A 26018-nucleotide genomic window follows, 5' to 3' on the forward strand; every position below is an offset into this window, starting at 1 on the left:
CTTAGAGGAATTTAGTTAATTCGGTATTATAAAAGAAAGTATAATAGAGGCTGGGGATGTAGCCCAGTGGTAGAGCCCTTGCCTAACATATGCAAGGCCCTGGTTTTGTTTCCCAGCACTGAAAAACAAAAAGCAAAACAACCTACTGCTCTATCCCCTAAAAACAAGTAAAGAAATGGCTTAGTGTAATAGTTTAAAACTTAAATCCTTAATTTTGATTATGTTGAGCTTTTTAAATTCAAGTCAGGGCTTTCCTCCAGAAGCCTGGGCTTATGCCCTTTGTCAGTCACTGTTACCATTAACAAAGCACAAAAGCCTCTCACACAAAAAACTGTATAGCAAAGCTTAGTGGCCTTTATAAATTTTTTTTCTGGGAACTGAAGTGGTGGTTTCACTAATTACAGTTCTATATAATGCAAATTATGTACTCTAATTGAAAATAGAGTGCTGACCTTAAGTCTGGGTTGAGGTAAAAAGAGCACTGGGAGTAGGGGTAAGTTCTGGTCCCATCAGGTATTATGTGACCTTGTGCTGGTCACTTCATATCATGAGTATTAGGCTGAGGTAGAAGGATCACAGGTTGGAGGCCAGCCTCACCAATTTGGTGAGACCCTGACTCAAAATGAAAAGTAAAAAGAGCTGGGAATGAATCTTGTGGTAAAGCACCCCTGGGTTCCAACCCCAGCACAGAAAGAAAGAAAGGAAAATATCTGGACTATCAGGGAAATTAAAGTAGGTGAAATCTTGGGGTAGAATTATGTATTTCTTAGTTAGATATATATTTCATAGTTTTATTGAAGTGTAACTTAATATAGAGGAATGTACCAAGTTCCAGGCATCCATTTTTGTCATTTAAAAAAGCTCTTTGAGTAAAACTAATAGGCATTTCTTAGGCATGTGGGACTTAAGACTCTTGTATTTTTTTTGTTAAAATATTTTCACTTCCATATATTATGAACAGAGATATTACTTTAAGTTTGTTTTTTAAGAACTTACCTCAAAACTCCGAAATTTGATTGCCTTGCTTTTGGTTTAGTTTTGGGTTCTTATTTTTGTAGAATGTTTATGAGATTAGCCACTAGAGGGCTGCAGTGAGGAGTTTTTAAAGATTTCGTTGAATCATCTAAATACCATTAGTTTATTGCTGAGTTTGAATTTAGGATCTAAAGGCAAAAGGTCGATTTATTTATTTATTTATTTATTTAGGAACTGAGATTTGAACCCAGAGGCAGTTTACCACTGAGCTAAGTTGCCAGGCCATTTTAATTTTTTATTTTGAGGCAGGATCTTACTAAGTTGCTTAGGGCCTTGCTAAGGTGCTGAGGCTAGCTTTGAACTTGTGATCCTCCTCCCTCAGCCTCCTGAGTCCCTGGGTCTCTTAAGAGAATTTTGAATTTATAATATTATATTAGCACTTAGTTTTCTGGAAAATTGAGGGTTTTTTCCCCCTTATGATCTAATTAGCAATCTTCATACAAAACTCATAGTAGTGGAAGTGACATAATATCTGTAGTACTTCATAGGTACTCTGTCAAACCTGGTCTATCAGAGATATCTGATGGTCTGCTAGGCTAGCATAGAACATGGTTTTGTATCAGTTACTTTGTATCTTACATCACTGCTTGGGTGACAGAACTGGAGGTTCCAGGGTTCCTTTAAATAAAGCTTAAGAGCCCTTTTAAATTTTATGCTGTTTTTTTTTTTTTTTAACTCCTTTAACACAAGCTAAGTTTACTGTATCTGTTTGCTTTGTGGGTGATGATGAATTGGTTAGTCGTACTTAGAATCTGAAAAGAACCAGCATTTGTGAGTAGGCTGAGAACATCTCTCCTTTACTGCCAGTATATTCACAAATGCACATTGCCATTACTATTTCCAACTATTCGGGGAGAAATTTTGGCTTTAAAAATTCTAAGCTTTCCCCCAAAATACACACTATAGGGCTACATGTGTTTTGGAGAGTTCTGGGCGGATCCTAGAAGAGTCTTTTTTTTTTTTTTCTTTTCTTTTTGGTACTGGTCATTGAACTAGTCCTTTTTATTTTTATTTTGAGATCTTATTAAGATAATTGAGGCTGGTCTCAAACTTGGATCCTCTAGCCTTAGCCTCCTGAGTAGTCTGTGCCACTGCACCTAGCTAGAAGAGTCTTAAAGAGGAAGCTCTTTTCCAAAAGAGCAGTTTAAACACAAAAGAGATTTTATGTGTAAAACACCAAGTTGATTTTCTATTATGATGTACCCTTTATATATTTGAGACACTGTGTATCAGACACTTAATAGAGCAACGTGGGTAATTCGTAAGGAGGAATTAAAGCTCTTCTGTTCTCCAAAGCATAGTTGATTGGAAGAATATGAGGATATAATGTTGCATGTACTGTCTTTATTGCAGGTCGAGTTGTGTTTAGAGTGCATTGAATGGGCCAAATCAGAGAAAAGGACTTTCTTACGCCAAGCTTTGGAGGTATGTATCCACATTAGCACTGATTTCAGTTCTCAGACATTAGTGAATATAAGTAATACCATCCTGATCAAAAGCATCTTCAACAACTTTGTATTATCCATTTACTAAAAGATTATCACTGAAATAAGTCACTGAAAGTTGTCTCATTTGTGAGAGTTTCCCTGGTTGAAGTTTTGAGGCAAACTTGCTAAAGCAGCAACATGGTAAAGTTAACAGTCTTTGGCAATAATAGGAGACAGTATTGGGGTCTGGATCATTTGTTATGCTTCATTTTATCATCAGGACATGGATATTCAACAGTAACAGTTCTGTGACTGTTGATCTTTGATTTCTTTCTGTGGCTTTTTTTTTTTTTTTTCCTTCCTTCAGTCAATGCCTTTTCTCTTTCCTAGGCAAGACTGGTGTCTTTGTACTTTGATACCAAGAGGTACCAGGAAGCATTGCATTTGGGTAAGTAAACTGGTAGAAATTAATAAGACATCTTAGTTAGCTAAATGATTATATTCTAAACCTGGCTATTCTTATTAATTAACTATTAATAATTTATATTCTACCTACTTCTGAGGATTCAAGGTAGTTTACATTTATGGAATTTGTCATGGAAAAATGCTATTTGAAAGTTATGAGAAACTGTTAGAGAACAAATGTGTCAGTTTTTGTTTGCTTAAATTTGAACAGTCCATTCCATTGAAGTAGCTGAAGTTCTTTTCAATATTTCTGTTTTGTATATAGCACCCTATTAAATTTCAGACTTAATTTTTTTTTTTTTTTTTTGGTGCTGGGGATTAAACCCAGGGGTGCTTAGCCACTGAGTCACATTCCCCTCATTTTTTATTTTTTGAGACAGGTTCTTGCTAAATTTCTTAGGGCTTCATTAAGTTGCCGAGTCTGGCTTTGGACTCATGATCCTCCTGCATCAGCCTCCTGAGTTGCTGGGATTACAGGTGCGTGCCACTGCACCTCGCCAGATTTAATATTTAAATTGAAAATGTTTAAAAGTATTACATATGCTACATTTGGTTTTAATTGTACTTACAATCTATTTAAAAGTCAAAAAGTGAATTTTGATTGCAAATGTGTTTGGAGGCCAAAGTGGGCCAGTTGAAGGCATTCCCTGTGTAGCCTGAACTCTTTCCCTGCTGCTTAGTTTTTACTAATGGGTAGATCTGGACTATTTTTCCCAAACAGAAGAAATTGGCCTTTATGATCTATTAATTTGAATAGATTGCCAGTATTTAATCTGTCAGAAATGGCAATTAATATGTTTTAAACAAATAGGTCACTCTTTTAAAGTATATGATTCATTGTGTTTTTTTGTTTTTGTTTTTTTGTTTTTTGTACAAGAGATTGAACCCAGGGGCACTCAACAACTAAGTCACATCCCTAGCCCTTTTAAATATTTTATTTAGAGACAGGGTCTTGCTGAGTTACTTAGGGCTTACTAAGTTGCTGAGTCTGGCTTTGAACTCAGGATTCTTCTGCCTCAGCCTCCAGTGCTTGCTATGATTATAGGCATGTGCCACTACGCCTGGCCATTGGTTTTTTAGTATATTCAGTAAGTTGTGCAACCATCACCACTATCTAATTTCAGAATTTTTTCATCACCCCAGAAAGAAACTGTGCCCATTAGCAGTCACTCTCTAATAATTCTCCACACATACTTAGTGCACGTACGGGGCAACTGGAGGATAGCATAACATGTGGTCTTTTGTGATAAGCTTCTTTTACTTGGCATAATGTTTTTAAGGTTTATCTATGTTGTAGCATAATCAGTATTTTATTTCTTTTTATTGCTTAATAATAGTCTATTGGGTGTTTTACATTTTACCCATCATTTGGTGGCATTTGGAGTTGTTCTTACTTTTTGACTATTATGAATACTGCTGTGAAGAGGTTTCAGGTGGATATGGTTTTCTTTTCTTTCTTTCTTTTTTTTTTTTTTTTTTTTGTAGTTGTAGATGGACAGAATGCCTCTATTTTATTTACTTTTATGTGGTGCAAAGGATCGAACCCAGTGCCTCACACATGCTAGGCAAGTGCTCTGCCACTGAGCTATAGCCCCAGCCCCTGATATGTTATTTTTTGTGTGTATATATCCAGAAGTGAAATTGCCAGGTCACATGGTAACTGTTTATCTTTTTGAGGGACTGTCAACGAGTTTTCCAAAATGGATGTACCATTTTACATTATCACCAGCAATGTATAAGCGGAGTTATAGTTTCTCTACATCCTCATCAATACCGTCTCTCTTTTATTTTAGTTCTCCTATATATATGTACTAGTATTTCATTATGGTGTTGATTTGCATTTCCTTAATTGCTGATGATGTTGAACATCTTTTCATGTACTTGTTGCTCATTTGTATGTCTTTGGAGTAATGTCTGTTTAAATCCTTTGGACATTTAAAAATTGAGTTACTTATTTGTTTTACTCTGGATACAAGTCCCTTACCAGATCTATGATTTGCAAACATTTTTTGCTTTTTTGTGGGTTATTTTTTTCACCTTTTTTGTTTTTAAAGCTTTTTTTTTTTATACTCAATACCTTTATTTTATTTTTATGAAGTTTTAGTTCTTTGGTCTGTTTTTGGTTAATTTTTGTTTGTGGCATAAATCTTTTGGTTCTTGACATTCTCATGCAGGATGGGGGAACTAGGCATATTTATATCAAGAACACTGGCATATCCAGAACTCTTTACTTTCCCCAACAGCCCCAGTGCCTAGTGTTTCTGGTATAGTCTTATGATTGCTGGACAGGGAATGAGTGAGGTAAGTCCGTGTCTGAACTGGATAACTAGTTTTAGTATTTTATGGGTAGAGGTTCCCACTATATTTAAATCTTAGGAGTGAGCTTAGAGGGCTCTTAGCTTCAATACTGTCCTTGGGAAGCAGAATAGTTTCAATGAGATGTATGTTTCTTTTTTGGAAGATAGCACATTAGAGGAAAACAATTCTTTCAAGGGCTCTAAAGGTAACTTTTTTGAGTTCAGGCAGATTTCTTTATCTCAAGTGTTATTAAGATGAGAGAGTGAGATTTTTCAGCAATATGGTATTAAGATTATGGTTAACAAAGAGATACATTTTTTCCTCTTCCAGGTTCTCAGTTGCTGCGGGAGTTGAAAAAGATGGATGACAAAGCCCTTTTGGTGGAAGTACAACTTTTAGAAAGCAAAACATACCATGCCCTGAGCAATCTGCCGAAAGCTCGAGCTGCCTTAACCTCTGCTCGAACCACAGCAAATGCCATCTATTGTCCCCCTAAATTGCAGGCCACCTTGGACATGCAGTCAGGTAACCCTCATAGCTATTCCTGGGATGTGTTTTCTTAGAGCTCATCTTGTCTTAGGTATGGAAGGATTGGGATTTGGGGCTGGAGAATATAATGGGCTGATTTGACTCAAAGAAACCAATTAGAAGGCTACCTTTCTAACCAGCTGTTCCCTTCCTATTGAGTGCCTTAAATATATTAAAAATGTGCCTATCATTTCTTAGCCAGGCAATATGACTGTTAGAACCAAACCTTAGAGAGGTCTCACTGAGGTTTGAAAGTCTCCCTTAATTTTCCTATTAGCTACTTACACTCAGCATGGTAGCATTTCTCTTTTAAGATTGGCCTAATCCAAGTCTGTTAACTCTTGCAGACCTTCATAAAACTTATTGAATTTTTAAAAGGACCTTAATTGTTTGTAGTTTGTAGCTTTCTGATGGAGTGTGTGAATGTTGGTGTTAGGAAGCAATGGATTGGCAGGTGAGAAACTTTTTCTTGTATTCAGCATCTTTTTTTCACCAGAGGCATCATTACTGGAGGTAGAAGAATAGTACTTTTTTGTTTTTGTTTTTTGTTTATTTTGGTAGTAATAGGGGGTGCTCAACCACTGAGCTATATCACAGTCTTTTAGTCTTTTGTATTTTATTTTATTTTTTAAAAATTTGAGACAAAGTTTTGCTAAGTTGCTTAGAGTTTCTTTAAATTGCTCAAGGCTGGCCTCAAATTTAGCGATCTTCCTGCCTCAGACTTCTGAGTTTGCTGGCATTGCAGGTGTACACCATTGCACCTGGCTCAAAAGACAAGTTTAAGCACTGATGTTATCTGTCTCATCTATTAAAGATAATATATGCCCATCTTGCCTCTCAGATCTAGGAACATCCTTTCCTTGGTTAATAGTTAGGTCTGCCGATTTATAGGTATTTGGTTTTGGGAAAATTACTTAATTTATCTTTACCTTTAACTCATCTATGAAATGGTGAAAATAATTGTACCTCTTTATAGAATTGTGGTGAGAATTAAACAAGGTGATGAGTGTGAAGCCCTTATCACAGTACCCACCTTAAACCAAGTATTGCCACTTTGAGCTATTTAAGGGTGAACCCTTCCTTTATGGTCAAGAGGTGAACTTCTTTACTACTTTTCAAAAGAAATCGATGGCATTTTGAATGTGAGCCTTCTTTATTTCTCTTTCCTCTACAGAATTTGTATACTATCCACTTTTACCCCTTATCAAGAATGAGCTTTCCACCTTTCTCTTGTTCCATTTTATGTCTTTAGTCATTCCTCTCAAAATTTGCTTCTCAGTCTTTGAACTGCTCCAGCTGAAAAAGCACAGCCTTTTCTCTGTTGTAAATTGCTGCTTTCGCCTTTGTGTCAAGTTTATTGAAAAAGTTGAAAGAGTATCCTTATTTTGTGTTTCTTTTTTCTTTTTTTTTTAGTTGTAGATGGACACAATACCTTTATTTTATTTATTTTTATGCTGTACTGAGGATTGAACCCAGTGCCTCACACAAGCTAGGCAAGTGCTCTACCTCTGAGCCACAACCCTAGTCCCTTACTTTGTGTTTCAGCTGATTCCTTGAAGAAGTCAACTCCCTTATAATCTCTGACTTTTGGGGATGAACCCTAGACTTCCTTGACATCACCATCTTCTTGGTTTGCCTCCTTTGACTATTATTTGTGGCCCCATGTTGCCATTTTCTTTTCCTTCCAACTACCCTTTAACTGTGGCTGTTCCTCAGTGTTTCTTTCTTAGTTTTGTTTCCCTTCCTATTTTTCCTGTTTTCTCTCTACTCCTATATTCTCTCATGATTTTACTGCCATTATTGGTCTCCTCATCTAGATTTCTAGTAGCTTCCCTCTCTAGATATAAATACTAGATCTAAAATTCTAGCTGCTTAAAGGATATACATACCTAACTATCCCATTGCTATCTCAGTGGGAACTTATCAAAAACTAACATCCAAACTTTACATCCAACTCCCTTCTCCAGCTGTCATTTCTGTATTTCATTTCATTGTTAATGGCATCATTGACTTATTTGTTCAAACTTTCATAATCAGAGTAATTTTGACTCTTTTCCTTTTTTTCCCCTCATACCAGTCAGTTGGCAGATCATTTTGAAACTGCCTCCATATTTGCTCTTTTTATTATTTTAACATCGTGGTAATTAGGTTTTAATTGTCTTTTACTCTTGTAACTGTCGCTAGTTATTTTTTCTAATCCATCCTCATCTGGCCTCAATGTCATTTTTTTTGAAACCAAATCTGTTTTGTAATTCCTTTGTTTAAAATTCTCTAATAGTGCTGGGCTTGGTGGAACAATTCTGTAATCCCAGCGTCTCGGGAAGCCGAGACAAGGACAATCGCGAGTTCAAAGCCTGCCTCAGCAATTGTGAGGTACTAAGCAACTCAGTAGACCCTGTCTCTAAATAAAATACAGAATAGGGCTGGGGTGTGGCTCAGTGGTTGAGTGCCCCTGAGTTTGATCTCTGGGACTGCCCCCGCAAAATCTCTAGTGGTTAAAGTAAATGTTAGTTTAACATGATATTCAAAAGGAAGGCATCCTTTCCTTTTCATCCTAACCTCTGGATTTAGTCTTAGTCACTGAAAGATTTCATGGTCTCTGGGTATTCCATGTTACTTCCTGCTTCTGTCTATATTTTGTCTTCTTTGCTTAAAATTTCTCTTTTACCTCGAATTCATTGCAAACTCATGTATTCATCTGGATCTAGTTCAGATGTCTCCTTTCCTCCTTTGTACTTTCCTCTTTGATTTTGGACTTCCCTACCAAAAGAGAGAGAGAGAGAGAGAATTTTATTTTTTTACTTTTTTAAATATTTTATTTTTTAGTTATAGTTGGATAGAATACCTTTATTTTATTTATTTTTATGTGGTGTTGAGGATCGAACCCAAGGCCTTGCTCGTGCAATATGAGGGCTCTACTGCTGAGCCACAACCCCAGTCCTATATATATATTTGTAGGTGAACACAATATCTTTATTTATTTATTTTTAGGGTGCTAAGGATTGAACCCAGTGTCTCATGTGTGCTAGGCGAGCGCTCTACCACTGAGCCATAACCCTAGCACGGCAGGTGCTTATTAATGTTTGTGTTGAATAAGTGAGTCTAGTTTTTTGTTTTTCTATAAATAAACTTCATGCTTACCATGATATTCCTGATAAAAACATGGCCTTTGTTTACTAATGTGTTGGAGAGAACAATATGTCAGCTCTTGGGCTTTTTATTTAATTAATATTTTCAACTGTAAATGGACATGGTATCTTTTTTTTTTTTTTTAACATGGTGCTGAGAATCTAACCCAGTGCCTCACACATGCTAGGAAAGCGCTCTACAACTGAGCCACAACCCCAGGCCACCCCCGCAACCTTTTTTTAACTAGACTTATTTTGGGTATGATATGTTAGCTCCTAGCTCTGTCCTGAGGGATGTGGTTCAGTGGGGATGTGCCTTATTTAGTTTGGCAGCATTAATAATTGGTTGTTGTTTATTTTTTTATTTTTTGATATTGATGATTGAACACAGAAACACTTTGTCACTGAGCCACATCCCCAGCCCTTTTTATTTTTAGAGACAGGGTCTTGCTAAGTTGCTTAGAGCCTTGCTGAGTAAGTTGCTGAGGGTCCTAACTTGCACTCCTGCGTCTCAGCCTTCTGAGTTGCTGGGATTACAGGTGTCTACCTGGCTTAATTTTGCTGGGTTCCATTAGGGGCTTTCCATGACTTTAGAGAGGGACACATTTTCCTTCAGCTCTCTCTAGTTTAGAAGAGTAATAGAATTAAAGTGATTTGAATAGGAAAAGAAGAGCTCAAACAATCCCTATTTGCCGACTACATACATTTAGAAGACCTAAAAAACTCCACTAGAAAGCTTCTAGAACTCATAAATGAATTCAGTGAAGTAGCAGAATATAAAATTAACACTCATAAATCAGTTGATTCCCTGTACATCAATGACGAATCAGCTGAAAGAGGAATCAGGAAAACTATCCCATTCACAATACCCTCAACTCTGTGCCTACTAGAGGAAGAAGAAAAAAATATTTGGGAATCAATCTAACAAAAGAGGTGAAAGGCTTCTATAGTGAAAACTAGAGAACATTAAAGAAAGAAATTGAAGAAGACCTTAGAAGATGGGAAGACCTTCCATGTTCCTGAATAGTCAGAATTAATATTGTCAAAATGGCTACACTACCAAAAGTGCTATACAGATTAAATGCAATTCCTATTGAAATTCCAATGATGTTCTTCATAGAAATATAAAAAGTAGTCATGAAATTCATTTGGAAATGTAAAAAGCAATCCTTAGCAAGAAAAGTGATGCAGGAGGCATCACAATACCAGACCTTAAATTATACTATAGAGGGATAGTAACAAAAACGGCATGGTATTGTCACAAAAACAAACATGAAGACCAGTGGAACAGATTAGAAGACAGAAACAAACCTACGTAAATTCATTCATCTCATACTAGATAAAGGTGCGATAAACATACATGGAGAAAAGATAGCCTCTTCAACAGATGATGCTGGGAAATCTGGAAATCTATGTGTCGTAGAATGAAATTGAACCTCTGTCTCACACTTCACAAAAATTAATATTTTCAGCTGTAAATGGACAAGATATCTTTTGATATCAAAATGGATCAGGACTTAGGCATTAGACCAGACACTCTGCGTCTACTAGAGGAAGAAGTAGGCCCAACTCTACCATGTCAGCTTAGGAACCGACTTATTCAATAAGATTTTTTAAAAAATTTTTTTTTAGTTGTAGATGGACACAGTACTTTTATTTATTTTTATGTGGTGCTGAGGGTCGAACCCAGTGCCTCATGCGTGCAAGGCAGGTGCTCTACCACTGAGCCACAACCCCAGCCCTTCAATAAGATTTTTTTAAAATCTTTTTTTTTAATATTTATTTTTTTTAAATGTAACTGGACCACAATATCTTTATTTTATTTATTTTTATGTGATGATGAGGATCGAACCCAGTGCCTTACGTGTGCAAGGCAGGTACTCTACCACTGAGCCACAACCCCAGTCCTTCAATAAGACTTTTAAAGTGCAAGAAGTAAAATCAGGAATAAATAGATGGGCCTACTTACTGAGCTGCCACCGAAGTCTCAGCAGCCTCCCCCTGGAGCGTCCTCACTTCCCGACACCCGTTCCCCCCTCCTGGAAACACCTTCTGTAGCCATTTCCGCCAAGGAAAAGGAATTGTATCGCATGTCTGCTATTCAGAACCTCCATTCTTTCCCCTCTGCCGATGCAAGTAAAGATGACCTGCTTTCTGCTGGCACTGAGGATTTATTATCCATATAAGAATTCAACAGAGAAATGGCAGGAAGAACCTTACTACAGTTCAAGGGATCACTGATGATTATGGTAGAAAGAAACTAGTGAAGGCATTTAGGAAGAAATTTGCCTGCAATGGTACTGTAATTGAGCATCCAGAATACAGAGAAGTAATTCAGCTACAGGGTGACCAGCGCAAGAACATATGCCAGTTCCCGGTATTGATTGGACTGGCTAAGGACAATCAGCTGAAGGTTCATGGGTTTTAAGTACTTGTGGCTCACTGAACCTTAAGTGAGGGTTTCCTTACAACGAGTAGAATTGCCCTTCTGTCCCTTGTCACAAGTTTAAAAACCTCACAGCTTGTATAATGTAACCAGTGGGGTCCGTTTTTAACTTGGACTAATGTAACTCCTTCATGCAGTAAACTGAAAAGAGCCCCCCAAAAAAGAATAAATAAATGGGATTGTATCAGATTAAAAAGCTTTCTTTAAAAAAAAATTTATTGGGGTCCCCTAAAAAGCTTTTCCTTTTCCTTTTTTTTTTTTAAGTTGTAGATGAACATGAAATATTTTATTTATTTTTATGTGGTGCTGAGGATCGAACCCAGTGCCGCACACATGTGAGGCAAGTGTTGTACCACTGAGCTACAACCCCAGCCCCCTAAAAAGTTTTTCATAGTAGCTGGGTACAGTGGTGCATGCCTGTAATCCCAGTGGCTCAGGAGGCTGAGACAGGAGGATTGGGAGTTCAAAGCCAGCCTCAGCAATGGCGAAGTGCTAAGCAACTCAGTGAGACCCTGTCTGTAAGTAAAATATAAAATAGAGCTGGGGATGTGGCTAAGTGGTCAAGTGCCCCTGAGTTCAGTCCCTAGTCCCTGCCCCCCACCAAAAAAACAAACAAACAAACAAAAAACTTTTTCATAGCAAAGGAAACAATCAGGAACATGAACAGAAATCTTACAGAATGGGAGAAAATCTTTATCACCAGCACCTCAGTCAGAGCATGAATATCCAGGATCTACAATGAAGTTAAAAAACTTAATACCAAAAATAAATAAATAAATAATCCTATCAATAAATGGGCCAAGGAACTGAACAGGCATTTCATAGAAGAAGAAATATGAATGGTCGGAAGATTTATGAAAAAATGTTCAACATCTGGCAATTAGAGAAGTGCAAATCAAAACTACACTGAGATTTCATCCATCTCAACCCAGTCAGAATGGCAATTATCAAGAATACAAGCAGTAATAAGTGTTGAAGAGGATGTGGGAAAAGAGGTTCGCTTATACATTTCTGATGGGAATGCAAAGTGGTACAACCTCTCTGGAAAGCAGTATGGAGATTACTTAGAAAACTTAGAGTGTAATCACCATTTGGCCCAGTTATCCTACTCCTTGGACTTAAAATCAGCATATTATAGTGACTCAGCCACTTAAGTGTTTATAGCAGCTCAATTCATAATAACCAAGCTATGGAACCAACCTAGGTGCTCTTCAATAGATGAGTGGATAAAGAAAATGTGGTGTATATACACAATGGAATATTACTCAGCCTTAAAGAAGAATGGAATTATAGGATTTGCCAGTAAATGGATGGAACTAGAGAGTATCATGCTAAGTGAAATAGGCCAGTCCCAAAAAAACCAAAGGCAGAACATTCTCTCTGATATGGATGCTAACCCACAACAAGAGAGGAGAAGATTAGAAATTAATTGGACTAGACAAAGGGGAATGAAGGGAAGGGAGGGGGATGGTAATAGGAAAGACAGTAGAATGAATCAACATATCTTTCTTATCCTCATATATAAATATGCAATCAATGTAACCACATTGTGTACAACCACAATAATGGATCCTAATTAGAACAAGTTATACTTATTCAATTTATGTATAATATTTCAAATATACTATTATGGAAAAAAAAGACTTTCAAAAGGTGATTATTTGTATATATAAATATAAATTAAAAAGAAGAGTAATGGAAAAGAGATTTAATACCTCCAGTCTCAAAATGTACCCCTTTTAAGCAGGGTAAAGTGTTGAGAGCCACAGCCAAAGGGGCCCCAGAAAACTTGCAGCTGCCAGCAAACTCCCAGCTGCCGGCTGATGATTGGCTCACAGTGGCCCCAGCAACATCTAGCTGATTGGCTTCTCTGCGGCGATTTTCATTGGGCTGTTTCCCTGCCCTTCAGACTACGGAACTGCTCATTGGGGGACTTCTTTGGCTCCGCCCACGCGACCCAGCCAATCGGCCTCAAGAGCAGGAGGATTGTGGGAGGTGGTGTGGTTGGTGTGGGGGAGAGGCTTCTGGAAGCCGGTGGTGGCAGTTGGGCTCTGAGGGTTTTCCTGAGGAGCTGTTTTGTTTGGCGTTTGTAGTTTTAAAAATAAAGTTTGTTTCTTTTGATAAGTGGCTCCTGAATTGTGCCCAGTCAGACTGCGGCAGTAAAGGGCTTAATTCAGAAATTGGTTAAGTCAGAATTCCCAGTAAGCAAGCATTCCATGTGCCACAGGTTTGTTGTAGGTGGGTTAAAGGTATGTCAAAACATTGATTCTTTGGGACCACATGTGAACAGCTTCACCTTTATATTCTACTGTGCTAAGTACTCTTCTGTGTGTATCTTGATGTGAAAAATGTTGGAAGCACTGTGGTAGACAAATGGTTGGGATAGAGGTCTGTAACTTCATTAGGGATTAGACAGTTGGAGTTAATACAAAGAAGTACAGAATTTTAGGGCTTAGATGCATCTCAAGCTGGAAAGAACTAATTTTTATATTATTCCAGGTGATGGAATAGATTGGAAGTAATAGTGGGTTTAATATAGTTGGTTCATTGGGAACAAACCCACCTTCTGAACAGTAGAGAATTGGTGAAGTGAACTATAGTATCAGCCTAAGGGAATACTGCTTAACCATGTATAATTAAGTTTATGGATTTGGCATTATGTGAGATAACATGCACTGATTTCATCTAGGCAAAAGCACATCCATTAATGACAAGTATTTGAGATGGAAATAAAGGAATTGGTTTTTTTTTTTTTTTTTTTGCCCCTTATGAAAGCTTCCTTAGCTTTTCTAAGTTTGATTTTTTTTTATGCTATCTTGAAGTAGTTAATGTTATTTCTTTGCAAACATAGTGGATGTTCCCAAAACCTGTTGGATATTCTGAAAGAAGTGTGATAAACAACCCATAAAGTGACACAGTACAAGAAGGGCAAGGATTTTCTGTATGCACAGGGAAAGTGACGTTATGACAGGAAACATAGTGACTGTGATGGGAAGACTAAGCAGATTTTCCATGAAAAGGCTAAAAATAAAGAGGGTGCTGAGGCTTAGGTGTGTGTTGAGCTTAACTGCAGATCTAAGAGAATGCTGGCTATTAAGAGATCTAAGCATTTTGAACTGGGAAATGATAAGAGAAAGTGACCCAGTGCTAAGTTTCATTTTGTTTTATTATGAAGATAATAAATTGTTGATGTTTTGTTCACAATAACAGTTATTCAGTTACCTAGGTGTGTTTGGGTCAATTCCCTGACCCTGTGTAGGTGATGTCATGGAGGGTAAATGACTTTTGCCAATGGCTCTAAAAGAAAGCGGAACTAGGATGGTGGTAGGCATGGGAGAAAGATGGTGCACTTTATCTTTTTAGGATCCACATTGAGTTGGATCTCTTAACTCCTTTGGGAATTTAATATGAGGTTGAGCTGAGAGACTAGAAACAGCTTGGGTTCTAATCCCAGCTTTCACTTGTTGATTGTAACTTTAAGCAGGTTCTTTATCATTGCTTTTTTTTTGGTACCAGGAATTGAACCCAGGGGCACTTAACCACTGAGCACATCCCCAGCCCTTTTTATTTATTTTGAAACAGAGTCTCGCTAAGTTACTGAGGCTGGCCTCAAACTTCTGATCTGCCTGGCTCTTTTGTCTGTCTGTCTGTCTGTCTGTCTGTCTCTCTCTCTCTCTCTCTCTCTCTTTAAATTTTTTTTAATATTTATCTTTTAGTTGTAGTTGGACACAATACCTTTTTTTAAAATTTATTTTTATGTGGTGCTGAGGATTGAACCCAGGGCCCTGTACCTGCTAGGCTAGCGCACTACCACTGAGCCCCAGCCCCAGCCCTAGCCCTCTTTAGTCTCTCTTGACCTTATCAATAGGTTGATACTGCTAATCTTTTATAGTTTTTTAATTTTGTTTGGATCTTATTCCTTTTTTCTTCAATGCCCAGGTATTATCCATGCAGCAGAGGAGAAGGACTGGAAAACTGCATACTCATACTTTTATGAGGCATTTGAGGGTTATGACTCCATCGATAGCCCCAAGGCCATCACATCTCTGAAGTACATGTTGCTGTGCAAAATCATGCTCAACACGTAGGTGCACATTAACTCTGGAATATAAGAACTGTAGTCCTTCAGCCAAGTTTGTCTACTGTGACAAATGACTTGGGCAGGGAGTTTGGCCAGTTATATATGTGGTAGCACCTGTAGCCTCCGAGGCTGGTTGAGGTAGAGTGGGAGGATCAGAGCTGTTCTAGAGCACTTTGCTTGCTAGTCTTTCAGACTCAGGAGACAGATTGTAGGAATCCCTTTCCTATCTCCTCTTGGAGAAATCTCCTTATCCTTCAGAGACTCTGTCCTCATTGGTGCTTAACCATAGAACAGACTATGCCAGACAAACTGGGCCACCCAGAATATGAAGGATAGGCTAAGAGACATTTGAAAGAGAGGACAACAATAAGTATGACATCTTTTTAAAAAAAATTATCCTAATTTTATTGGGAATTAATAAAATATTGGCGGGATTCTGGATCTTTGGATTACACATGGGTTGTATTTTGGTAAGACCTGTTATACTGGAATTTGACTTATACTTCCTGTTCTACCTGTTTGGCCTATTGTTTTTGGTAGGTTCAATTGGGCTTCCTTTTTAGTGTTGGAATTTTTCTATTTTTCATTACTGACTTTTAGCCCAGAATGAAGAAAGCCTAGCTTCTAATGTGAGGAATATATAGGTTTTAGGGGTTGGGGCTGATTTTTTTCTTTGGGCGGTCTTTTTTTTTTAATATCTTTGTTTATTAGTTTATTTTTTATGTGGTGCTAAGGATCAAATCAATGTCTCACACACGCTAGGCAAGTGCTCAGCCACTGAGCTATAGCCCCAGCCCTTCTTTGGGCAGTCTTTATAGTGGAAGTTCACTGAAACCTGTACTTAGAATCATAACATCCTGGAGCAGTTGACCAAGTATATCTTTTTTTTCTAGCCCAGAAGATGTCCAGGCTTTGGTGAGCGGGAAACTTGCACTTCGGTATGCAGGGAGGCAGGTAGGAAATGTATTGACTGTAGTTCTACTTCATATGAGACCAGCATGTTGTCAGATTCATGATGTTTGGTGAGACCAGAGCTCTTCAGGTCTCCATTTTGCTCTTTCCTCTTCCCCACCTGTTTCCTTCCCTGAAGCCCATTCAGTGTTTTTCCTATACTGTTGGATTCTTGACCCACAAAGTCGGTATTTGGTGCTTTTACAGACAAAAGGTGGTTTAAGGTAGTTACAGAACTGAACTGTAGCATTCACAGATGCTACAGTGAGTTAGGTTGCATTTAACATTGATCTGTCTCATGAGCCTGCAGATTTAACATGTGCAGAATATATGACCTGTTGGATTCTCTTGAGTCAGGAGTGTGGTTAGGTCTGGGACATGTGTGCTTTAGGGAGGTCTGATTATTTATTGTAAAAACTAGATTTTGAGACCCATACTATTCAATTCAAGCCTTGAGTTTTAAGTGTGATGCAAAAAGGACCTTTGATTGTTGGTAGCCCTTCTTTCGTTTTTGGTAGTAGGCATTGAACCCAGGGTTGCTTTACCATGAGCTACACTCCAGCCCTTTTTAATTTTTAAAAAAAATTTTGAGTTAGGGTCTCACAAAATTGCCAAGCTTAGCCTCGGATTTGTGATCCTCCTGTCTCAGCCTCCTGATTTGCTGGGATTACGAGCATTCACCCCCATGCCTGGTTGAGTATAAGTTCTGAGAGCAAGCAATTTTCACCTTTGTGAAGATGATATCTGAGATTTGTTATACCCATTTTTGCTCAGTTATCACTATTTAAATAAAAGTAATCTTTTGGATTTCAAATGGATTTGTTTCTGAACAATAGATTGGCCATCTCACTACATCTCTGGAGGAATGACCACAACAGATGATTTATTTTTTTGACAAGTGACCCTAATTGGTTTTGTATTAACAAAAGTTTCAGGTTAGTTCCTATTTTGGATCTCAAGAATACTGGTTATCACTATAGTGAAAGATGTACTTTCCTAAGGACTACAGTTGAGATAGGTCATGTGTTCAGGATAAGGTTAGATAGCTAATAAATGGTGGAGCCAGACTTTGAACTTGGGTTATCTGGCTCTAAAATTTTTCTTTCTAAAATTTTTCTAAAATTTCTTTCCTCATGATGACATTTGTTCTGTCTACCAAACAGATGCTGGAGATAAACTGTTCTTGATAGCCTTGTACCACTTACTCTGCTATATAAGGCATCCCTATTTAAGTATGTAAGCTGACACAGGGGGATTCTGTCTCTTTGAGCCTTGATGACAACTTTCAACCAGGAGTCGGGCTGATCTAGAAAGATGGGTATTTCTAATTCCTTGCTAAGTAGACTTAATAGCTTGGACTATAATTTTATAATTAGGTTAAAAGTTGCCATTAGTGGGCTGGGAATATAGCTCAATGGCTGAGTCCTTGCTGAGCATGCACCAAGCCCTGGATTTCATCTCCAGTGATACTCCCCACTCCCTAAAAAAGTTGCCCTTAGCCATTGAATGTATCTCTAATACTCTCTCTATAATTTTTTTTAAGTTATAGATGGGCAAAATACCTTTATTTTATTTATTTTTATGTGGTGCTAAGGATCGAACCCAATGCCTCACACGTGTTAGGCAAGTGCTCTGTCACTGAGCTATAACCTCAGCCCCCTTTGTAGGGTTTTAATGTTCAAGTATAATATGTAGAATATAGTAATACCTTAATCCTAATAAAATAGACCTCATTCAGTGCCTTGTATCGAACTTGGTAGAATGGATCTTGATAAAGCACAGGTGTATACTCATGTTTGAGCACAGGAAGGAGTTGGGTAGGTATGGAGATAACGATTCTTAGAGGAAGGGGAAAGAAATCACAGTTCTGTCATTTTTCCCTTTCAGCTTGTCATATCTGGAGAATTCTGTATCAAGGTCTTTTTGGGAGACTTCCTAAGTCACTTGAGATTTCAAAAGGAAAATGGTTGGCATACATTGATATTTAATCCTTTTAGCTTTTCAGCCCAGGCCTCTGAAAAAGAATCCTTATAGCACAAGTTCTGTGGATATAAACATATTATCTCTGAGACTTTTTTGGGTGTATGTAAACATGCAAAATAGATCATTTTTATGATTTATCTCTTTATTCTCAGACAGAAGCATTAAAATGCGTGGCTCAGGCTAGCAAGAACAGATCGCTGGCAGATTTTGAAAAGGTGAGCATGGTATTGGGTTGGTAGGGAATGGGGTGGAAGACCATTTAAAAACTTTTTAAAAATAGTTCTATAAGAAGTTGCAAAGATAGCATTAAGTGATCCCATGTATGATCTCAAATCCAGGAAATAGTTAAGCACTTTTGTACAATGAAACTTGTTATGTTGATTTAGATTATATATCATATATAATACTTCTTAGTTTCAAAAAGTTCTGTCATCCTTATTTACAGCAAAGCTCTTATCTTCATTTTGTGGTTGAGGGAATCAGGAGGATGCCCAAAGTCACACAGTTATATGTATCATGGTTTGATTCCAAGTCTAGTGCTTATCTCACACAATATAATCATAGGTATTCCTTCAGCTCCAGAAATGTCAGGTCTGCTTCGTTAGTCAAGTTTTCATTACTGTGACCAAAATACCCCGCAAGAACAATTTAGAGGTGGAAAACTTTATTTTGGTTCACGGGATGACCTCTTGCTCTGGGCCTAAGGTGAGGCACAACAACATGGCAGAATGGTGTGGTAGAGGAACACTATTTCACTCATGGTAGCCAAGAAACAGAGCACTACTCCCTTACATAGGGAAATGAACCCTTCTAGGACATGCCCCCAATGACTTTCATTCCTTCATTACCACAAGAGCTTTTGGGGGATACTTCATAATCATACCATGACAACTCCTATGCCATTTGCTTATTGGGAAGTTTCAAAGGGAGAGACACTTGTCTTAGGTATATTTATTCTTACTTGAGCCTCTCTCCTCTTTGTGTGATTAGAGTGACCAACTTAAAAACAGAACCTAGATCCAGCTAGATGTGGGGCACATACCTGTAATCCCAGCAACTCAAAGAGGCTGAGGCAGGAGGATCACAAGTTCAAGACCAGCCTCAGCAATTTAGAGAAGCCCTAAACAACTTAGACCCTGTCTCAAAATACAAAGGACTGGGGATGTAGCTTAGTGATAAAGTGCCCTTGGGTTTAATCCCCAGTTCCTACCCCCAAAACAAAAATAAAAAACCCTCCTAGATCCAGAATGAAAAAAAAAAACCATGTAGATGGATACTAGGCCATGTGGCCTGGATTATCCCCAAGACTCATCATTTTCCTGAGGACTCTTGCTGATTCTTGCCATCTCTTACTTGGTATGATTTGCTTTTTAAAACATCTTATAGTATAGTGGACATGAGACTTGGATAGTGAAACCATTGCTAAAGGTACATTTATTCATGTTATGAACATGAATAAATAGTTTGTCATTTTACCCCCAGCTTTGTATCTTACATGGAACACTTTTATTCCAAGTGATTCCTTGGGAAAAGGGTCCTATGATCAGATATTTGGGAAATATCAGGATTAAACAAAATCGGTTAAGTTTTCTGTTTTAACAGCAGAGCTATACTATACTGATATTCCTCACAAAACTCCCAAGATCTTGTTGTGCAATTTAGCGTTTCTCATTTAAACTCAGAATTATTTGAAATAAATGCTGAAGAATGCTTATATAGTTGATTTGGCTTACAAGTGGAACTGCTCCTAGGGCTTACATGATTTGAATTGGTGACATGAAGGTTTTAGATAGAAAGATTGTGACTTCACCTTTTTGTTTGACATTCCTTTTTTTCTGCTTTGTTAATGGCTTTTCTTTGATCTCCTCAAAACTCCCAGAACTTCATTCAACCATGTAGTTAAAATGGGTAGTCAGCTACTCAGGAAGTTAGGAGGAGTGTGACTTTAAAGTTCTTCTCTGTGCCAATCTCTGTGCTGGCTCTTTGGACAGGCCCTGACAGATTACCGGGCAGAGCTCCGGGATGACCCAATCATCAGCACACACTTGGCCAAGTTGTATGATAACTTACTGGAGCAGAATCTGATCCGAGTCATTGAACCTTTTTCTCGAGTACAGGTAAGAACCATCCTGGGGATTCTGTCTGGTTTTGGCCATACATTCCCACTGTAGCCACCTCCCTTTTCACGTCTGTACGAAATAGGAGCTCACATCCAAGAAGGTTATGCCTGGTGAGCAAGAGGCCACCAAGAGCTCGGTTTATCTTGATGGGAAATGAGTGGAGGAGGAGTAGAGACTTGTGAGATGGCACCTGCTTGTGCCCTGAGTACAGTTTCTTTCTTGATTTTGTAGTCATTGTGCATGTGGTACTCATTTTCTGTATTGGGTATGTGGGACAGGAGTGGGTTTATTATCTGTAATGGTAACCTCAGGCAAATGGACCGCATAAGGGAAGCTAAGTATGGCCAGGGAAAATTTTTAGAGACATTCAACAGGTTCAAAAGACACAGCAATTTCCTGTCCCCTGCTTCTCATGTTGGAGGCAAAAGTAAAACTTTCAGTGTTGTGTCTCTCTGCCTTTCCTTTTAGATTGAACACATATCTAGCCTCATCAAACTCTCTAAGGTAAGGAGTTCAGAGGCCTTCTGGTGGGTAGGGATGGGAAAGAGGTGGTGTAGAAGGGATAGCATTTGTACCTGATGGGCCTTATTGGAAAGCTCCTAAGCTTCCCGGGGAATGGGAAATGTCAGAGCTGAAGTTGCATTGTTGCTGTTTGGTTTTCAATCCATTTGCTCTAAGATCTTTTCTACAAAGCTTTCATATCAGGGTGATATGGTCCCTTTAATCATGTGCTTTGATTTTAGGCCGATGTGGAAAGAAAATTATCACAGATGATTCTTGACAAGAAGTTTCATGGTGAGTAATAGTCACACAGGCAAGGGGACTAGTGGTAATAAAGATGGTTTAAGAGGCATTTATTTATTTATTTGTGGTGCTGGGGGTTGAACCCAGGAGTGCTTAACCACTGAGCTACATCCCCAGCCCTTTTTTATATTTTATTTTGAAACTGGATCTTGCTAAGTTGTTTAGGGCCTCTCTAAGTTGCTGAGGCTGGCTTTGAACTTGAGATCCTTCTGCCTCAGTCTTCTAAGCTGCTGGGATTACAGGCATATACCACCGTGCCTGACAAGAGGTTTATTTTTAAAGAAATTGTTTGGTTCTCTGGGATCCTGGTCCCTCTTCCCTGTGTTAAGTGTGTAATAACATGCAAATGGAACAGGAAGATGAGTTCTGTTCCCTTTTTCTGGAGAAAATGAGGCAACTAGGGATCAGGCTACTTTAAAATTGCTTTTATGTCTAATCTATTCTTTTACTTGGGTTGCCCTTGTGTTTCCTGCAGGGATTTTGGACCAGGGGGAGGGTGTCCTGATTATTTTCGATGAACCCCCAGTAGATAAAACTTATGAAGCTGCTCTGGAAACAATTCAGAACATGAGTAAAGTAGTGGATTCCCTCTACAACAAAGCCAAGAAACTGACATAGGTGAGTGCCTGCCCTGGACCCAGGGCTGGGCAGCGCTGTCTTCTGCCTGTTGGGACTGAAAACCTCCTCCTGGTGTCCTCGTGGCTTCCTGATTGACACTGCTCTGTCTTCTCTTGCAGAATTGGATCTGTAGCGGTCCTTTGGAGAGTGTGTGTGGCGGGAGAGTGAAACCTTGGGGCAAAATGCTAGGAGATTTCTTTTTTCTTTTTGTTCTACTTTTCGCTCGGAAAGTTTTTAAATCCTCATTTGGTGCATCTGTATTCCAACCCATAGGTGTGCCAGTTTTCATGTAATCTTTACTGGCCCAACTTGGGAGTGGGAAATTGCTTTAAAAAAAAAAAAAAAGAAAGAAAAAAAAGATTATTCTAAATAAACGGAAAAAGGCTTACACTACCTAAAGCTGTGCTCTCTGCCTCCTGGGAGAGGGCCGCAAAGCCAGGCACCCCACCAACCACTGGGGGCCCTAATCTACCCGCTGGGCGTCACCTCTCCTCTTCTTCAGAATTGGGTGTTTGCTGACCATCAAAAGCAATGACTTTTTATTCTGTTTGTACTGAACCAAAACAAACAACTGTGTATAGACTGCTATTTTCTTTTTTATTTGAAATGAGGCGTTTCGATGTTCTTTCCCTTGCCATTTGGCCTGTCCATCCTTCCTTTCCTGATATTGGCTCCAGCAGACTAGCCGAAGGTCCTTCCACTACCGCCACTGCCGCCGCCGCCGCCGCCGCCGCCGCCGCCACAGCAGCAGCAGCAGCAGCAGCAGCAGCAGCAGCAGCAGCACCTGCACGGCTCCGCTCTCACCTGTGAAAGGAATGGGGACAAGGCCAGGAGCTAGTGTCCACCACGGCCACACAGGGAGCAGCGTGGGCCCTCAGCCCCCAGGGGACCTGCTGTGCATGTGGCTTTTTTTAACACAGTAATTAGACTAGATGTCAGTGTTTTAACTGCCCCTCTTCTCTGTCCTCTACTCTTCTTTCTCTTCTCTTTCCCCTCTCTCAATCAGGAGACCACTTTTTCCTTCCCTCTCCCACTCCTCCTCTCCTGCTGTCAGATGGATTTATTCCTTTTTAAAACAGTGAACATCGGAAATGAGACTGTGGGGTGTTTTTTGTTTTTTTAATTTTCTCTGTTGGGTTTTCAAGCAACCTCATGTCTCCTTTCCAGGGAGCGTCTTTATTTACCTCTTAGAACTTGAATGGATGGGCGGTAGAGCACTGTATTTCAGCATGCTTTGTTTTCTGATATGATTACATAGCAAGGCTTTAATGCCATTTGGGCAGGTAAGCTTCAGCACCTTGTCGCTGTGCTCAACAATATTTTCTTCTCTCATTTTCTCTTTTTTCTTCTCCCCCTCTTCCTGTCTCCTTCCTGCTGGCCTCCTTTTCTCTTTCTTTACCTTTCTCAGATTATCCTTCCAGGTTTTCGTAATAAATTTATATTTTGTAAAAGGATTTTGTTGTACCAGGTTTTGCATCTTCACTGAATCTGACTGGCTTTTATTTTCCTCTCCGAAATCAGGTTTTTGTTCTTAACATCTTCTCTCCCCATCATGTCCAGTCACTGTTTTGGTTTTGGCACCATCAATATCCAATGTACAAACGGTTCTTGCTAACCAACACCAGGTATATCTGATGTTCAGATGAGTTCCAATAAAATAATTTTTTTTTCAAAAGGTGTCATTTCTTGAGTACTGGAGGTTTTCTGAGCAAGTTCAAACAGCTCTGTGTAGCTCAGCAATAGTCTAGCCCTCTAGATTGGCCAAAGCTCCATTATCTCATTTGCTTATATTAATGTTAGTAGTCCTTTAGCCGAATCTGTAGTCCACTTTGGAGGGCTTTGGGCAGGAGACTTGATCTGTGATGGCTGAAAGCAGAAATGGAGTTCAGGTATGTTTTTCTAAGGCAGCATGATCCAGCAAGAACACCTGGATTCTGTCAGTAAGATCCTCCAAGGTTGATGCTTCTATGGTAGGTGATTGTGATACAAAAGGTCATATGAAGTAATGGAAATGCAAGTGTGTAGAGGGTTCTCACATTCAGCTGTGGTTTAGTTTCCTTTTAGAATCTTCAGAAGCAGTGGTTTTCATGATGTTCTCAGACCCTGGGAATGATTCTGAGGGATTTGCCGACTCTTCTCCAGTTTGAGTATTTTGGTATTCTCAGTTTTAATATTGTGTTTCTGTGCATAATTTTACTTGCATAGAGGTTTGTTTCTATAAAGGACTTTAAAATAAATAATCCATAGAGTTCCTAGTACTGGAACAGAGAGGAAAGGGTTTCCCAAACTTAGGGGATCCCCTCCCCAAGAGGCTCAGGGCAGCAGCCCTTTTCTCTGCTTCCCTGCTCAGTCTGTTGACTTCCTCTAGACCTGCGCTGTCCAATGAGTAGCTGCTAGCCACATACTTATAGTGTGGCTAGTTTTGAACTGTTAATGTGCTGCAAATGTAAAAAAAACAGATTTTGAAGGATAAGAGTGAAAAAATGTAAAATATCTCAAGTTTTTTAAAGTGTATGTTGAAATATTTTGGGTATATTGGGTTAAATAAAATATTATTATAAATCACATGTTTCTTTTTACTTTTTTAACGTGGCTACTGGAAAGTATCAAATTATCTATGTGGCTTGTCATTGTGACACGTTATACTTCAGTTGGACAGCGCTGTTCTAGACCATCAAGGACCAGCAGTTGTGCCACTACTTTCCCTCCCAGCCCTCATGTGAGCTAGTTTAGGCATAACTGAGAAGGTCATCTGCTCCATAGGCTGGTCTGGGCTGGGCTATCTCACCAAGGGTCCGTTTTAGGCACCAGTCTTCACAGTGCCAGGACTTTCTTGGTTGTTAAGGAGTCACTGCTGGTGTTAGGATCAGAAGCTAAGGTGTCTGCACTGCTCTGGTGCCCTGCTGTGCATTGAATTATGTAATCTGTGCTGCCCAGAAGGGCCACTAGATGCTGCTCTGTGATCCCTAAAGAACAAAGACTTCCTCAGGAACCAGGGCTCGGCCCAGCTTTATATGGAACCCTTTCTGGAAGCTGTAGCTGGCTGCTGCCTGGCCTCCCTTCTTCAGGCTCTCATGGAAAGTGGAATATGCAGAACAGGGAACTGGTATCATAGTCCAGCAAGGTAGCCAACAAAATTGTTGGCCCTTCAGGTAACTAGAATAGGCTGTAGGATAAGTAGGCTGGTTGACAAGGGTGCTAATTGGACATCTTCCCACAGCTGATTGATGAAGAGGACTGGGAAGAAAATCCTACGTCTTGCCTTTTGGGTCCTTGCTTTCTGCCATTTGGGGCAGATTGTTGTCCTCCTTTTCTTCCTGATGGAAGCTGGGGTGGGGGAGCTGTGTGATGCCTTGAAACAGGCAGGGCTGGGGTGGGTGGGGACAACCTCTTCCCTCAGCAGCAGGTAGGCTGGCAGTGCCATTCCATACCTGCTCTGCTGCAAATAAAGATTTTGCTTCTGACCAATGTAAGAAAGGTTGGGATAGTTCTGTGGAGGCTCTTTGAGGTGATAATGAAGGCCTGACTTGAAAAAGGCAAGAGATAACACAAGTGTAGCCAGACTGGCAAAGACCCAAGCAAATGTTGCTCTGTTTGGGGAAGCAGGGTGGTCAAATTTGGTATTGCCAACTAGGAATTGGAATAGCTAGTATTGAAATGCAGTTTCTAAGGGGTGGATTACAGGCTTGGAAATCTGGTTATAATTTAGGAAATTGAAAGCATTTAACCCTTGCTTAACATTGGGATCAGAAGGGAGCTTAAGACAACGGACACAAGGCCAACCTAGGAGCTGAGCCTCTAGTAGGGGCCTGAGTTCATCTTTTCTTTATAAAAGAAGAGAGACGTCTGACCAGAGGACCTGAAGGACCCAGAAATTACTTCTCACTTCTTACTATTAGGGGAAGGGGGAACACAGATAGCTTTATCTGAAGAGTGGGTAGGTTGCTGAAGTGGTTTGAACATGGTTTGTCCCTTCGAATTCCCAGGGCTTAATGAAGTTCCTTTGAGAAAGTGGGTGGTTATTGGAAGCAGGTCATCCTTGCACATGTGCTTACTCACCCACACTGCTTACTTGGGCTTCCCATTGGCAAGCCCTTACCTGGGCATATTGTGCTGCAGGAGCTTGGTGGTTCA

General features: G+C 39.3%; 1 protein-coding gene and 1 pseudogene across 1 annotated transcript in view; both read left to right on the forward strand.

Moving 5' to 3' along the window:
• Positions 1-24446, forward strand: part of Psmd11 (proteasome 26S subunit, non-ATPase 11) — a 38968-nt gene extending 14522 nt beyond the window's left edge. Inside the window, exons 4-14 of the mRNA XM_026388838.2 lie at positions 2389-2460; positions 2853-2910; positions 5556-5750; positions 15267-15411; positions 16302-16362; positions 18495-18557; positions 20334-20459; positions 20931-20966; positions 21206-21257; positions 21742-21884; positions 22004-24446. Of these exons, the coding sequence (XP_026244623.1) occupies positions 2389-2460; positions 2853-2910; positions 5556-5750; positions 15267-15411; positions 16302-16362; positions 18495-18557; positions 20334-20459; positions 20931-20966; positions 21206-21257; positions 21742-21884 (951 nt within the window). The 3' untranslated portion in view covers positions 22004-24446. The remainder of the gene's footprint in view (positions 1-2388; positions 2461-2852; positions 2911-5555; positions 5751-15266; positions 15412-16301; positions 16363-18494; positions 18558-20333; positions 20460-20930; positions 20967-21205; positions 21258-21741; positions 21885-22003) is intronic.
• Positions 10972-11309, forward strand: LOC113182778 (eukaryotic translation initiation factor 1 pseudogene; annotated as a pseudogene).
• Positions 24447-26018: the final 1572 nt, after the last annotated feature.

Source organism: Urocitellus parryii, chromosome 7 (assembly GCF_045843805.1).
Source record: "Urocitellus parryii isolate mUroPar1 chromosome 7, mUroPar1.hap1, whole genome shotgun sequence".
Lineage (NCBI taxonomy): Eukaryota > Metazoa > Chordata > Mammalia > Rodentia > Sciuridae > Urocitellus > Urocitellus parryii.